The 15,949-nt window shown below is 40.6% G+C and overlaps 1 protein-coding gene across 6 annotated transcripts in view; it reads left to right on the top strand.

The window, feature by feature from the left end:
* The window catches only part of IARS1 (isoleucyl-tRNA synthetase 1), a 94,346-nt gene that overhangs the window by 35,229 nt on the left and 43,168 nt on the right, over positions 1–15,949 (top strand). For all 6 annotated transcript variants that reach the window (XM_064432251.1, XM_064432248.1, XM_064432246.1 and 3 more), the window contains exons 14-15: positions 2,114–2,212; positions 12,390–12,516. In XM_064432251.1, coding sequence (XP_064288321.1) covers positions 2,114–2,212; positions 12,390–12,516 — 226 coding nt within the window. The remainder of the gene's footprint in view (positions 1–2,113; positions 2,213–12,389; positions 12,517–15,949) is intronic.

The raw sequence follows: 15,949 nt of genomic DNA, 5'->3' as shown, positions 1-15,949 counted from the left end.
TCTCCTGCTGAGGCACTGCTTGGTAGTACAGCCAGAAGAAAAATATTCAGGGAAACTTTGCCCTCTTCCCCTTTACTGTTGCCTTCATGTAGGAGGAACAGAGCCCTGTGGGTGCTTGGAGTGGTTATCAGGTGTTATGACCTTGGTGTTGGGTGGAAAGCCTGGGGAATGGTTCCCCTGCTGGGCCTTTGTCATGGATCTCCCTGTCTGAAGCCACTGTGTTCCTGCACCAGCCAGCCCCACCTGCTGCTCTCCTCACAGAGCTGGGCTGCCACCATTGTCCCAACCTTCCTTTCCCAAAATGCTATGACCATGTGAGAATTTTTTTAATATCAATTTTTAATATAAATTTTTTATTCTCCTTGTTTCCAGTTCCTCAAGATCTTGTGATGGCAATTTATCACTTTTCAGCACCTCTGAAACAAGATACTTGGTGAAATCAGAACACCTTGTAGCTTGGGGAACGCTTTCTTTTTTACTGGGATCTTGCTGCTGTGTGAGCAGTGAACTCAACTGTTCCCATTTTTTAGTTGTTAGGACTTAAATTTGTGTAGCAAACCATCAGTAGGTTTGCATTTAATAGCTAGGACACAACTACATTATTATTACTTTGAGCTTTCACCATTTCCTTTAAGGTTATAGGTACCTTAACACTTAAGCACATGGAAACATACAGGTTATAGTTAAAATGAAAAGTCTTTTGAAACGTAGTGTTAAAAGAAACAATGTGCTTTTTATTGTTGGGCTTTGTACACTGTGAGTTCAGCTTTTAAGGTCTGAACAACCTTTGTGAGTTTTCTTTCTTTTGTGGGTCAGGCAAGTGTACCTTCAGCAAATGCTGGCACAGTAGCAATTTTAATTTACATCATAATCTGCAGTAGTTGGTGGATTTCAAATGTGTTGTTGCTGTGAATATAAGTAAAATGAATTAAACTTTGCCTGTTTGTAGTGCTGACTGCACATGGGAGATAACAGGAGTCTCTCAGAGTCTTTGCAGGTGAATTTTTGTGTATTGCCAAGCTCTGAACCAAGGTGACTTAAACAAAAGTAATATTTTTCAGAAACATTTTGTGGGGTGGATTGATGCTACAGGAGAATGAGCTTATCTCAGTGGTGTTTGCTTCTCTGTACCCACAGACAGATCCTATCCCCTAGGGCTCTTCTCCCTCCTCATCATGGAATAATGGGATGGATGTGAAGGATTAGAAATGTCTGAGCTCCTGCTAGTAACCTGTGCCCACTGTTGGATCCAAGGATCCTTTTGAAGGATGTGTTGCCTGAACAGTTATTCAAGATCTTAAGCAGTTATTATGGAACTGATAACTCAGAGATTTAGGTTGGGGTTGGGCACTGCTGTCAGATGCTTGGAGATACTGATTTTCCCAAGTAATGAAGGAAATTGCTCTATCTGTGCTCTGGCCAATTGTGTCTCCATTTCTAAGCAATCCCAAGTTGTGAAACTACTCTCCTCCCATAAGGATTTTCTTGTACTGCTTATTGAAGTATGGAATATGTTAAGATATATTTAAAACTTCTTTTATATGCTTATTTCTTGCTTTCCCTCTCCTCCTGGAATGGAATTTCCTTCTGGTTAACCCTAGGTGCTGTTACTTCTTTATGATTTGTGATTATTATTTTAAATGCAAGTAGTAAATGCACAGCATAATGTTCCCTGGCTTTTCAGGCTCATGAACACATAAAAAGTGATGCAGAATGAGCTCATGTGGAAGACTGAAATATGACTCATTTTAATAGTTACTGAAGTTCATAATGTTGTACTATGTAGGAGCACAAATTTCAAATTCAAGTATCGTTTGAACATTCTCATGATTGCTCTTGCTATACAAATTCCTTGAATTACTGGGTTTGAAGGCTGTAAAGTTTTTTTTTTCAGGACTGGATTTCAAAATAGTAGCTCACATAAGTGTAACAGTTTATGTAATTTAACAAACCAAACAAACCCCAACCTTTAACTGTGATAATATTTCAGCAGCAGTGAACTCAGTCTGTGAAAAGGAGACTGTCATGTGCAAAAATAAATATTAAAGAGCATTTTATAAATAATGTAGCATTTAGAAATGTTTTTGTTTGTTTTATTCCCTTCCCCGCGCAGGTCAGATACTCCACTGATCTACAAGGCTGTGCCCAGCTGGTTTGTCAGGGTGGAGCACATGGTGGAGAAGCTGCTGGAGAATAATGCTCAGTGCTACTGGTAATGTGTCCTGCAGAAATCTGATTTATTCCTTTCCCTGGAGTGGGAGGGTAGGGGGTGTGTGCTGGAGCTCTCCAAAGCTATTCCCCTGTTCCTATGCTCACTGCTTCATATTTCCCCTCTTTTTCAGACAGTGCTACTGGGACCAGTTCTAAACAGTGTTCTATCTCAGTTCTATCAAGGTTGAATATTTCCTAGTAATTTACAGGGAAATACACTACAGGGTCATTAAAAGTGCCCTCCAATCATGGTATGCAAACCTAAACAATTCAACATGAGAGAAACTGCAGAGGAGAATCATCCTGCAGGAGCAAGGATGTGCTTCCCAAAAGGTTCCACCTGAGACAGTAATAGAGGCAGCTTAGTGCTGTGTATATATTGTTCCAAATTAAACTAATTTTTAGACAACTTGTGGGTTTTTTCATCTAGTTATTACAGATAAGGTTGACTACTTCATCATAGGTGCATTTGAAGAAAAAAATCCACGCTCACTCTCCCCCCAAAAAGCGGCAAAAAGCTCAACCCAGCTGCCATAATTGTTGTAGGTAAACTGTTACACAGGTTTAAAGAAAAAAATTCTATTAGTGGCAAAAATGAAATCTTGACACGTATATAAGGAGGGTTAAAAATACTTGTGTGAGATGTGTGTAGAAAACAGCAGATGAGCTTTAGATAACGAATGCATTATTAAGTGCAGTACAAGGGAATTGTTGCTGCAGGTGGCCTTTTAGGGAGTCAGAGCTGGGTTTGTGGTGTGTTAGTAACAAAAGGACTTTATCTTCTGCACTTTCATAAGCTGCATTTTTATTTCCCTTCCTGTCATCCATCACTTGTGCCTGGGAAGCTGAGACCTCCCAGTGCGTGAGGAAAACTTGGAGACTACAACCTCATTTAGTCTTTCCTTATGAGGGCTGCAGGGAGAGCTGGGATTCCACCCCTCTCCCACCTCATTTGCCTCTTGTAAAGAAGGTGACTCAACCTTCAGTGAGCAATTACAGCTTGTGCTGCCTTTTTTTCATGGACAGTAGCTGGCAATTAAATTCTCCATGAGCAGCTTTTGCATAACTGCTGACGTGGTGCAGGCAGTGTAAATCCTGGGATCTGGGGAAAAGTCAGTGATCCAGAATGGAGCCTGCCCAGCAATGCTGCAGCCTGGCTTTGCCAAGCAGCACATGCCCAGTCTGCCTTTGTCAGGAGAGTTTAGAGATTAACAAGTGCTGTTTTCTGTTTTCCATAGCAGAACATACTGTGATCCTCCTTTGGGGCAAAAATAAGCTGGAGAGGGGGTGAAAGTGTTTGTTCTTAGCTTTAATTAGCTTCCTCAAGATGCTTTCACTGTTGGGATGACAGTAGACCTGCATATTTAATTTTCACATGAACAGAAGAAAAAAATATAATGATCCTGTTAAGAAGTGCTTGAATGGATGGGTTTTGCTTTTCCAGAAGCAGAGCTTCAGGAAGGAGCTGCTAAGTGACCTCCATTCATCCAAGAGACACTAATTAGTAAGAATTGCTGATCAGTTTGAACCCTGCCTCGTGCACATATTTGGGGTTTCAGTGGTGCTTTTTGTAAGTGCTGAGTAGTAGGGATGCAAGTGGAAGCAAATGTTGGAGCTGCTGTTGCAAAAGTTGAGTGAGAAGAGCAGGCAATGACATCATTTGGCAATTTTCAAAAGGCTTGGAATTACAGGAGCCATTTGTCCCTTAGGCAATTCCTGAGTCTGAACACAATTCCATATCTGAACATGAAACTGATTCCTCAGGACTCCTCTTAAAACCATGTGGTCTTAGGGATTTTTGGAAATGTTTGTGAGATTTATGATCACAGAATTATTAATAAATAATATGTATTTCCAGTATGTGATTTTATAGTAATTTGAATACTGGGTAATCTTGAAGTTGGCTTTTAAAATCCAGCTTTTATAAAAAATAAGGGAGTGTTTTTGAGGTTTTCTTCATGCGTTCTCCATTGATGCCAGTTTTGCTTGGGCATTGAAACTGCTGGCCTTCTGCAGTATTCATTTATTTAAATTTTGGGAACTCCTTCCTTCCCAAAACCTACTTTTTCTGCTTTTGAAGAGACTTGATCTCTGAAAGTGTCACAGCAATAATATGTAGCTTTTTAAAAAATTTATTTTTGGACTCTCTGGGGCTTCAGCATGTCCTGAAAATGAGAAAATTTGGGATAAATGCTTTTCAGACTATATTAACCTTTACAAAATGGGTTTGACTGCATTGCTTTTTTTATTCCTGTAAATGACTGATAGGTATATTGTCCCTTAAGAATAGTTGCCCTCTTGATAGATATCCTTTCTGATGAAATAGATTAAACGTACTTGGACAAACTTTGCAACCTGATTGCATTTCTAATTAGTTTTTTAGTGAATTACCCAACTTATAAGGGCACAGTCATTCAAAATTTATTAAAACCAGTAACTCTATTTTCATTTTTCAAAATGAATTTAACTATCACTTCCAATAATGGTTGCATGAGTAATGTGCCAGCATTTTTGTAAAACCAGAAGCCAAGAAACCCTGTCTGCTCTGTTGCATCCTTATTTCAGTCAGACTGGGAATTAGGTTGTGTTGGATGTTGATGAAAATGCACAATTGGAACAGTATTTAGGGGGCTGTGCTCAGCCTTTAATTGAAGTTTCCCTTACTGAATGTTCTTTGCTGTGTAACTGAGATCTTATTTAAAGAAAATTTAAATTAAAAAAGGTTATCTTCTGTTTGGCATTCAGGCACCCACTACTGCTGTATTTGAGATGAAGAGGGGCAGATTTGGCTGCTGTAAAATCCAGATTTTGTCAGATCTTGGCTCTCTATTCTCTTGATAAGGAGAGTTGGATGCAGCACCAAGGTGCTGTCTGGATTTCAGCCTTAATTGCTGTCACCATCATTTTCTCAAATGGTTTGTTGAAAGGGCATTTTTTATGTACCCACAGACTAAACCAGGCCACCTTAGATTATAATTACAATATAGGACTAATTCCTGTCATCAGTGTTCAAAGTTGGTGTAAATTGAAAATTTATAAGTTACTGTAAGCAATAAATCCATGCAACTTCTAATGAGAATTCCAAACTGTTGTAGCTCATCCTTCTGGCAGTGGATGTTTTATTTCCATTATTGCAGACTGATAGAAAAGACTCTGTAGTTTGTATTTAAATAACAGCTTTGAACTCTTTTTTTTTTCCTTCTCTCTTTTAAACCTCCCTCACTTAAAAGTTCTCCTTCAGTAACTCCTGAAACATTGACCTGTAACTGTTGCCAAGTTTTTAGTGTTAAAGACATTGTGCAGTTCTAAAATTGTTTGCATAAGATGTGCAGCACTTGGAGGAGTGGAAAAATGAGCATCAGTGGAAGGAAAGCAGTGATGGGAGACAGTCAGGGACTTCAAAGACGCCAAATCTTTTGTTCTGGCATCTTCTCACCACTGAAGAACTCAGGTGCTGTAATAAAGAGCTTGATGTGTGGTTGAAGGTATTGTTTTCCTGGCTTCCATCACTGAAGCTGTTAGTTCTTGCTGGAAATGCCACCCAGAACAGATTTCTGTGAGTGAAGTGAGAGTTTTGCAGTCACTCCCTGCACTCACTCCTGGGAGAGCCCAGGTGTCTTCTTATGTGTCCATCGAGCACATCAAGCTTTGGAGAACCTTTTGATCTTGGTCATTTTAATCTTTGACCACAAAACTGTCTCCCACCTGTGGAAAGGTGAGATGTGATCAGGAGTGAAGCCTGTTTGTGCCAGAAACCCTGAGGCTGTGCAGTATGGGCTAAGGAGCCCATCCACAATAGAAAGCAAATGTTTATTGTACTGAACTTGTCATTATTGCTCAGATGAGGAATCTGAGTCTGTAGCAGGGCAACAGAATTTTAAATCATAACAGGATTGTAGCGCAATGGAAGAAAATCAGTGAGTCCTTTTTCCTTCTTTTGCTGCTTATTTTTGTTTTATAGGAAGTCTCAGGACATTTTCTTTCTTAGTTTGTTAATATTAATGCATTTCATCTGAACAGTTTTAAATGCATGGTGTGTGTAGATTTTTTTCATTTTTTGTTTTTAGTATCACCATGCAGTTGTAACTCTTCTTTTTGAGTCATCAGTCACACTTTTCTTACTGGGGAATCGTGACTACAAATGAGATCCTCCCTCTGGTAGCAATTGTGATGTGTACAGCAACGTGGAGTCACTAGATGGCAACATTTCCCGAGGAAAAAGCCAGATTAGTGCCATTGCCTACAGCAAGAGGTGGAAAAAATTGCTGCAGGGTTAGCCTTGTGTTTGTCTAATTTAGAGAAGGTTTTATTACTGTCTGTTATCAGACATGGCTGAGGATTAAAAGTAATTTGGAGGCTTGTTCACTGGATTTTGATGGTTTGTGTTCTGCTGTGCCTTAATTTTGCTGTTCCCTCTCTGAGCCTCTTGTGCAGAGAGGTTGCTTCTGATGATGCCATGAATGCAGAGGTACCTCTCCAGTCCCACTGAAGGCTCACCAAAAGCTTGTTTTTTCCTTCAAGGAAAAGCTTATGAAATAAAACACCAAAATGCCAGTTCACAAAGCAACTCCAGCACGATTTTCTTGGGCATCTGCTAAATCTGTGACACCAGCAGTGTGTTGAATGTCTGCCACTGTCACAGGAATGCAAATGTATTGATATATGTGGATTGAAATGGATCCTGAGTGCTGATGCCCTACAAAAGTACTTTGTGCCAGTCAGTGTTAGAATATTCCCAAGGAAACTGTGCAGAGAGAAGGAAAGTGGAAGCTTCCCTTCTCCCTGGCTTCGGGCTGCAGGGTTGTTGATAAGATAAGGAGTTTGAGCAGCAATTAGCAGGGTGCCTGGGAGGTGGAAGGGAGATGCAGCAGGGTTGTTGGTGGGGTGTGTGCCAGCGTTGGAGGTCAGGGCTGCGTCCAGGAGCGGTGGTGACGCTGCCGGGGCTGCGTCTGCAGCAGCATTGCAGTCACACCACAACGTGGGGGTTGCCATGGGAACCAGGAGAAAAGAGGCAAGAGAAACATTGGGAGATCAAAATGATTGAAAGCACAGCTTATCTAGCCCCTGTAAGCTGCACCAGAAGCAGAAAATGCAGCGGTGCAGGCAGCCCAGGCTCGTCTGGGGTGTGTGGGGTTGCACCATTGCAGCAGCTCTCCCAGGCTGAGGAGCAGAGCTGCTGCAGTGGAAATTCTGCCTGGCACACACTGACCTTTCCTCCCTTCCCCTCTCCTCCCCCCATGTTTAATTAGGTCCATGATATAGATTGGCACTAATTAAAGTGTCAAAAGGGCATGAATAGTTGCTTATTTTATCTCTTTGAATTAAAAACCATTAAAAATCAATTTGAGGGCATGTTGAAGGAGGTTTGTTATTAGAGTAAATTAACATAATGGAATTTAAGCCTTTGTCTTCTAAGAATTGGTTAATGTTTAAAAAGAAAGCCAAATTCTACACCTAAAATAAACCCCCCAGTTGGTATGCTAGGAATTTAAATAAATCTGTACATATTTAGTTAGATGACGTAGAATAACTACTTCATCCCCTTTGGTGTTGCTTATACAACTCAGCTATCTTCTGAAGAGTAACTTTCTCTTTTCCAGTCTTAAAACTGATTCCTGACTTCAGGTGGCACTTAAAAAGTCACCAGCTTGCCAAAGGACAAGACAGATCTGGGACCATCCTCTCAGAACCAAAGCTGTATTAGAGTTCTTAATCTGGTATTAGGTCCCCTAATTCCCACTGCTTAAGGTAGTATTTTGTTTATCAACTTTACAGTCTTAACTCCTTTAATTAGCAATTATGAAGTAAATCTTACCCAATACATAAAAGTGCTGTGGTTTTGCAGAGAATATCATGAATAAAATTAGCTGGTGAGAGGAACAATGAAGAGTGAGAAAGGATTAGCCTATCTTTATGTAATATCTGAAACAGCTTTTCATGTTGAGCTGATGATGAAACACGAGGCTTGTGCAGGGGCAGTGTTTTATTTTGGCAGTGCTGTTTGTGTTTACAGAAAAGAGGAATGGTGCTGCTTTGAGGCAGTTCCTGCATCCTGTGACTGGGGCACAGTGAGCCAGCTCAGAGTGCTTCTGAGCTCTCAGATGGAATAAGGAGCTCAGTTCAATACTTGCAATTGTGTTATGAGCACAAGAAATAATGCTTCAAAATATATCTACAGAAAAGGAGCAGGTGTCGTCATCCTTTTAATAAGTTTCTTTCTGGATTATGTAATAATTTAGAATATTTTTTTAATTTGCATCCTGTACATTTTTCCTCTGGAGACAAGAGTCAGAAAGTAAATTTCTTTCTCTTAATTGATGCTGTTCCTTGAGTGTTTATTAGTGCTGAGAACCCACTGGCTCAGCCTGTGGTAGCTCACTGTCAGCAGACTCAGTTCTGCTCTGGGATTGAAGGTGGTCAATATTTGCTCTTTTCAAATCCATGCCCACATTGCTTGTGTGACTTGGATGCTGAGTGATGTGTAGACTGAGAAGGCAAAGAAGATGGTTCCTGTTGTAATAAGTTAATAAATGTTGTTAAAAGACTGGGTTTTGCTTTGCTCTTCATGAGGTTTTTTGGCTTGTCAAATGGAATTTTTATTTTAGATGTGAAGAAAATGAGTATCTACCAAGAAAGGATGTGGGAGTTGACTGTGCAGAGGACTTAGCAATGCATGAATTAAGCAAAACCCCACATCTGCTTCAAAAATAGGAACAAACAGTCAAAAATGGACACAGAAATTTGCAGCAAATGAATAATTTTCATTATCTCTAACTTGTACAATAGAGTTTTGATGTTGGGAAAGTAAGACAGACATGAGCATTCAAACAGGTTGGAACTGATGTACTTTGACTCAGAATCTTTTTAATTTATTATTTGGCAAAACAATATTTATTCCTTTGTGTTGTGGAGTTCAGTTCCCTGAACTTTCCAACTGCTGCAGTGTCTGCATGCTGAAGTTTATTTAGTGCCCTGTCCTGGGTGCCAAGAGGAGAAATTGCAATTGCCCCACACTGTTCCACACCCATGAATCAAGAGCTCCCTGACCTGCTGAGGCAGCAATCTCCTTAACCTTGCTAAATGTCAGAGAAAGAAGCATGAAATCCTATCTGTGTCATTTTGCAGAGAAATTTGAAGGTCAAACAAATTGTAGGCCAGTTGGGAAATAAAAAAACCCTGTTTCTCACAGCTCAGTTTGAGGAGCTGCAGCACAATGGCTTGGGGAGAGATGGGGCTGCTTTGATTTTTCAGTTGCAGCCTCATGGAGCTGTTGGGTGCTGGGGCTTGATCCTCTCTGAGGTGTGAAGGTGTCCAGTGCCAGTTCAGAGGATCTGAACAGGCACAACTTGGCACCCTCTGGTCACACCCAAACCCAGTGGTCACCTGAAGGGGGTTTGTGATGGGTGTGGGGTTAAACATGAAAACTGTGTGCATTGGCACATGGGAGAGGGCTTTTCATTTATCTTCCAGCTCCTTTGTGTAGATGGAAGAGTAAAAAACATTCCCTCGACTAATACGTGCCTGTGGCAGGATGGTGTCTTTAAGAAAATTTAACAGGAGAAATATACCAAGAAAATACCTAAGAGTAGGATGAAAGGAAACTGAAAAACTCTATAAGAACACTAACCTGGTTTAAATAAAAGATCAGGTGTTAATAACAACATCATTGAGAATACTTTTTTTTTTTCCCAGCCTAATCAAATATTTAAGTAGAAGGTGCCTCTGATTTTATTTTTTCCCTTGTGATAGGTAGGTAAGTGTTAAGCTGAGCTATCTGGAGCTAAATCTATTGGGAATAAGTAGAATAAATGGACTCCAGACTGGAAGGGCTGTGCCTGGCATGGCTGTTCCTGCTGCAGATCCCTCTTCCAGCTTGATCCCAGCTGGAGGCTGTGTCTGCCCTTGGGCAGCACCCATGGGCAGAATCTCTGCAGAGGCAAAACCCAACTGCTTTAAGTAACACTTCTTTGAGTGATGGACTCAGAATGGGTGTGAGATGCAGGCTCTTTTTATTTGACTTGATGGCTGTGCCACTGTTATTCCTGCCTTGTACCTCTAAAGAGCCACAGATCATTGTTGCAAATGTGGTTCATAGGAGATGAAGTGGTTTGTGTTTTACGTTCCACTGAAAACTGGCAGCAGGGTCAGACAATTTTACCAGAAGAGGTAAATTATATGCTTTCATAGCTCAGAGAGAGAGATCACACCACATACATTTTTGTGGTTAATGTCCACTTTGGGGATAAAATTAATTTTTCAGGCGTGTTTTGAGGAGGCAGAGTTGAAACTCTTAGCATTTTAATGTCATTGGGGGATTGTCTCAGCCTCTAGCTATGTTAAATGGGACTAATAATTTCAGCTAATCAGTGTCTAACAACTTCTGAAAAATGGAAACTAGTTTAGGAGTGATGTAAAGAGAAGTTTTCCACATTAGTGGAACGTTGGGCAAATGCTAATGAACTTTGCACAGTTTCCACTTGTGTTTGGAGAGAGGGTCTCCTAAGGTCAGCACAGCAAGTTAATAGTAATGATCCCACGCTGAACCAAATTGGGAAAGCCTGTATACGTTCTACATTTCAAAGCAGGGCTACAGATGTCATGTGAAACATGAGTCACTGAGTTTGTTTAAAATTTTTTTATATTAGATTTTTGTTCGAGAAGTGTTACAGAAGACAACTGCAGCTGAAAGTAACTCCAGAAATAGCGAGGGAAGCTGTGGAACCTGAGGCTGATATTTAGTGAGGCTTTTAAGGGTACTTTTTATCCACTTGAGACAACACTGGCATCAAGAAGCCTTTAGATCTCCACATGGCATCATCATGGATAAAACTTTTAAAAGAGAATGGCTTTTTTTTTTTTTTGTTCACACTTATTTCGTAAATCTGCTACTGGGCCTAATCCTACCCCAGTGTGTCATATGAATCCATTCTTCTAATTTTTCCTCTAAAGGAGCCTTTCATCTTTGTTACTCTTGGGACTGATCTGTGATTAAAAATGGTCTTTAAAAAGAAATACTTGACAAGAGGACCAAGAGCTTCAGAAAGAAAAGGTGGAAGAGACCCTGTGTGCTTTGTAGCTTGGCTCCCCCTTTGGAAACCATGGCTCTCCTAATCCAGCTCAGACTTTGGGAAGGGCCTTTCTAGTTAGACTGGAAAAACAAACCCAGCAAAACCTGCCATGGGTTGCTAAAAGCTCAGTTCCAGAGCTACTTTATTGTTGTGAGCTGCTCATTCACAGCTTCTGTCTGTCTGACACTGTCTTAAGGTTGCTCTTTCTGTGAGTTTCATTTGAATTTGGTATTTTGAAATGCACCTTTAGGCATGAGGGGAGCATATTGTTGACTATGAAACCCATTGCTTTCCTTCATCTGCATATAATCATTGGGTAAATAGTTATTTGTTTGTTTACATCCTGGGAAAAAGTGGTTTTAATGGTTCTAATCAAGCCACCAGGCCACTTAGCACAACCAGGAACCTCGATGGTTCTGGTGTTAACCTTTGAGCTCCAAGACACTTTCATACAATGAAAATTTGTCTTTAACATCCCTCAGTGCCCATTAATGCTCAAAATTAGGTTTTAGCAAGCATTGATAGGGTTCTGTGGTTGGGGGGTGTGTTTTGTTTCTTAATCAGGTAATTCAAAGTGAGATGATAAATAGCTTGGAAAGAATTTTTTGTGTGATCTATCAGCCTGATTAATGTGCTTGTACCTGGATGCCCACACATAATCCAAGGTGCCTTTTGATGCTATTGCTCCAGGCTTTTTGATCATGGGAATTTTATTCAACCTCAAAATCTTTTTCTGCATGTAATTTAAGCAGTAGTGTTGTGATCACCCTTAGCCATAATCCTCCAGTGTTGGACTGTCCTGAGGACTTTGGCCATTGTTTCATCCCTAACGAATCTATTGTATGTTGCCATGTTTTCCTGAGTTACTTTTTGGTAAAATGAATCTGGTGTTTTTCACTTCTGCAGCTTACCTGAGATCAGAAGAAGGCAGTGTTGTGTTTTTTGGCAGCACCTCCACAGGCCTTGCAGCAGCCAGAGCTGTAACATGAACGTGCTCCAAGTCAATCAGTGCTGAAATGAACTTCTTTGGTGGATAAAATGAAATATAACCAGCTTTCTTTTTAGTGGAACCCAGTGATACATGAATGCTGTTGTTTTTTTTTGGCACAGGGTTCCAGATTTCGTGAGGGAGAAGCGCTTTGGGAACTGGCTGAAGGACGCTCGAGACTGGGCCATCTCTCGGAACCGCTACTGGGGCACCCCCATCCCTCTGTGGGTCAGCGAGGATTTGGAAGAGGTGAGGGAGGAGCATGAAAGCTTCCAGCTGGCAAAAACCCTGCCTGTACTTGTTGTTTGCTTATTTTGGTGTATCTTTGGCTGCTGCAGCCTGCAGTCCTGTTTACATGTTTTAACAGCATATCTGTACAGCCCATCTGTATGTGTGTAATAGGTGATAGATCTGTGCATATTTATGGGTGCATTTGTGTGCCTGCACAGGTATTCTTTGCTTTTGCTTGAGAACTGCAAGCTATTTCTCTTGGTTTTTACATTAAAATTAATCTTGTCTTTCCCAGAACAATTTGCAGTGATGGCACATCTAAAGGAAATAATAAATGCAGTGAGAAAATGGCAAGGAGGAGCTCTTTTTTTTTTTTTTTTTGTAACTCCTTTAAGTCTGCTTTTGATATTCTGGTGGTTGGTTACTTCAAGCCAAATGAGTTGCTGAAAGCATAAAAGCAAGTCCACCACAGCAGAACAGTGAATTCGTATTTGTAGTGCCACAAATGTGAATGTAGCAGACTGTAAAAACATGAACCTAGTGGAATGATGAAAATGTATGATGGTAATGCTAGAAATGAGCTTTGTCAAGTTGTAAGGTACCCTGCTTCATTGGTAGCATAATACAGAGGGCATGAGTGAACACTTAACACAATTTTGATGGGTTTAAAACTATTTCTAAAAGTAGAGTGGGTTTAGGTTTTTTCGTGTGGGTGGGGTTTTTTTTGGTGGGGTTTTTTTTTGTTTTGTTTTGTTTTTGGGGGTTTTTTTTTTTTTTTTTTGCATTGGGTTAGTTCCATTAGACACATGAAAAGCCTCCCTCATGCTAGAAGTAACAAATGGTAATCAGTGTCAGGGTGTGCAGGGAAGGGAAATACTGGTGGCAGCATCCCAAGCCTTTATTTTTCTCTCTCTTGATTTGAAAAGGTTTTACTCTTCATTTTAGACCTGAAAGACCTCGAGTAGGAAAACATCTGCTAGAGAAGTATTTTATGATCTTTAACTTGTCATTGCTTAGATGTGCACCATAAAGCATTTTTTATTTCCTCTTCACTGGGAATCTTCATAGGCAGGGAGATATTGGGAGAGGGAGGGAGCTACTCCTGCAATTAGGATTTAAGTATCTAAGAAAGCCTTAGCATTTGGATTCTACTTGTGCTGTGAGTGTGTTTGTAAATTACTGTCAAACCAAGTGCTTCTGTCTCTCATATAAGAGTTCAAGTTTAGTTTGAGGACTGACAATTTATACACACTTTTTTTCACATTCATCCAACATTGCTAAGTCCCTTGTTTGATATAACAATTTCTTTCAGGTAATAAAAAGGCTTTCAGTGTTGTGGCTGAGTATTTCATTCTACAGCTGAAAAAGATTGTGTAAAGGTTTCATTACTTCCACTCCTTACTTCTAATATTTCATTTTCCGTCCAGTCTCCCCATATCTGTATTCCTGTGTGTACTGATTTTTTTGCTTTTCTAGGTTGATTTGTTAGTTTTTAATAACAAAATGATGTCTAACTTGGAAGATTGACCTTTCCTTTGAAACGAGCTGCAAATGTTCCTCAGGGTTCGGTGTTCTGAATAATGATGGAAATACCAGCAGGTCTATTATTTCTATCCATAGTTGTTACACATTTCTCTTTGCTCCAGAGTCTGAATACTGTGCTTTAACAGCTGAGTACAACTTCTGAACTGAGCTAAATTTCAAGGTTTTTTTTTTTTTTAATTTTTTTTTGTGTGTGTGTTGTGAGATATGGCTTGAAAAACAAATAGGGCTGGAACTGATGTGGAACTTAAAGCCTAAGTGACATCTGCTCTCTCAGTAATGATATTCCCTCAGAATTCCCTGACTCCAGTGTTACTGCAGCCTGGTGTGGGATTGCACAGCAGCCTCTTCATGTCTTGCTCTCAGAAGAACACTTTGTTGCATGCAATTATGCTTTGCATATTAAATCCTGGAGAAGTAATAACAGTTCCTTATTTAATATACAGTAAGGTGAATTAATTGGTATTAAAGTGAATTTTATTACAGATCAATAACTGGTTTTGCACAGTTTTATTTTAGTTTTCTTTTAGCATAATTATCAGGTAGAGACACATAATGGAAGTTAAATTCTGAAGCTTGTGTTTATTGCCACATTTTTGCAGACAGTTTATCATTTTAAGCTTTCAAATTCCAACGATTTCCTCAGTGGAGGAACACATCTCATTTGGATTAGATAATGAAATTTTTTAATATAACACCCAAGTTGGTAAAGCAGATATGGGCTCATTTGATAGGACTTGCATACAAATTACAGTTCACTATTCAGTGATGTTGTGGAAGTTCCCTGATTATTTCCTGGCTTGCCAGGTGACCCTGCCCTGGGCTGGGTGCCCTAAGGCTGGCCCAGCAGAAGGAGAGGGCTCTGGCTCTGCTCTCCTGAGGGTGAGGGAACCTCTCCAGGTGCATTTCTGGGCCACTTCTGGCTGACTGTAGCAGTCATTTCTTCTCCTGCTCAGTATTCATGAGATGCTTTCTGGAGGTCCCAGACATCTCTCTGACACACTGGGCGGGCTTCTTCCTTTCTGTGGGCACTCCTTCCTCCTCAGCTGTGGTCCAGAGCAGAGCTGAAATGGCAAACCCACAAAAACAAACATTTTTATCTAGCAGGGACTGCAGGGCTGTGCCACAGGAACACTGAGATCCATGGCTGCTGCTGGATGGATTTGTGCTCCTATGGACATGGATAATCCTGGATGTAATGTTCATTTTGTTGGCAGGGGTTAACCTTGACCTGTGGGTTCACGGTAGGTCTTGGAGGTGCTGACAGCCCATCTGCTGCAGTCTGAGCTGCTGCTGATGTTGGTAGAGATACTTTTGTAGCTGATGTGAGCCATAAAATGGAGGAGGAGCAAATGCCTGGTAGGTAGAGGAGAGGTCCAGGCTGTTGGGGCAGCTGTGACTCCTAAGGGGGATGGATCCAGAGCAGGAGCTTTAATTGGGGAGCATCAGCCTGTGTGTGCTCCATACAGAAACCAAGGGGTGCGGCCTAATGAGGGATGGAATTTGATTAGCATCTGTTTGCTGCTTTCTTCTCTTGCCTTTCAGTCTCTAATGAGCTCCCCTTGGGACAGAGGAGCTCCTTCCTTCTGCCTTGGACAGAGGCAGTCTTGCTCAGTGGGGGAGATCTGTGTTACTCTGGGGCTTGGTGAATTTTTCATGTGAACTTGGGTTTATTTCTTCCATGAGTGATTTCTGGGTGCAATTCTGCAGCAATATTCAAAATTTTGCTTTAGTATTGACGTACTTGTTCAGAAAGCACCAAATAATGAGGAGCTTTTCTCCCAGAGCTTAGTATGAAAGTATATTCAAATACAAAGGTTAGTGAAGGTGAAGTAATTGGTGTATCCAAGGGCATTTTTTTACCCATTTCTCTATTAGTAACTTTTCTTCCTCCAGCAGTGCTGAACTA

This window comes from Passer domesticus, chromosome 9 (assembly GCF_036417665.1).
Source record: "Passer domesticus isolate bPasDom1 chromosome 9, bPasDom1.hap1, whole genome shotgun sequence".
Lineage (NCBI taxonomy): Eukaryota > Metazoa > Chordata > Aves > Passeriformes > Passeridae > Passer > Passer domesticus.
Note: the sequence above shows the minus strand (reverse complement) of the source record. Positions and strands in the feature narration are given on the sequence as shown.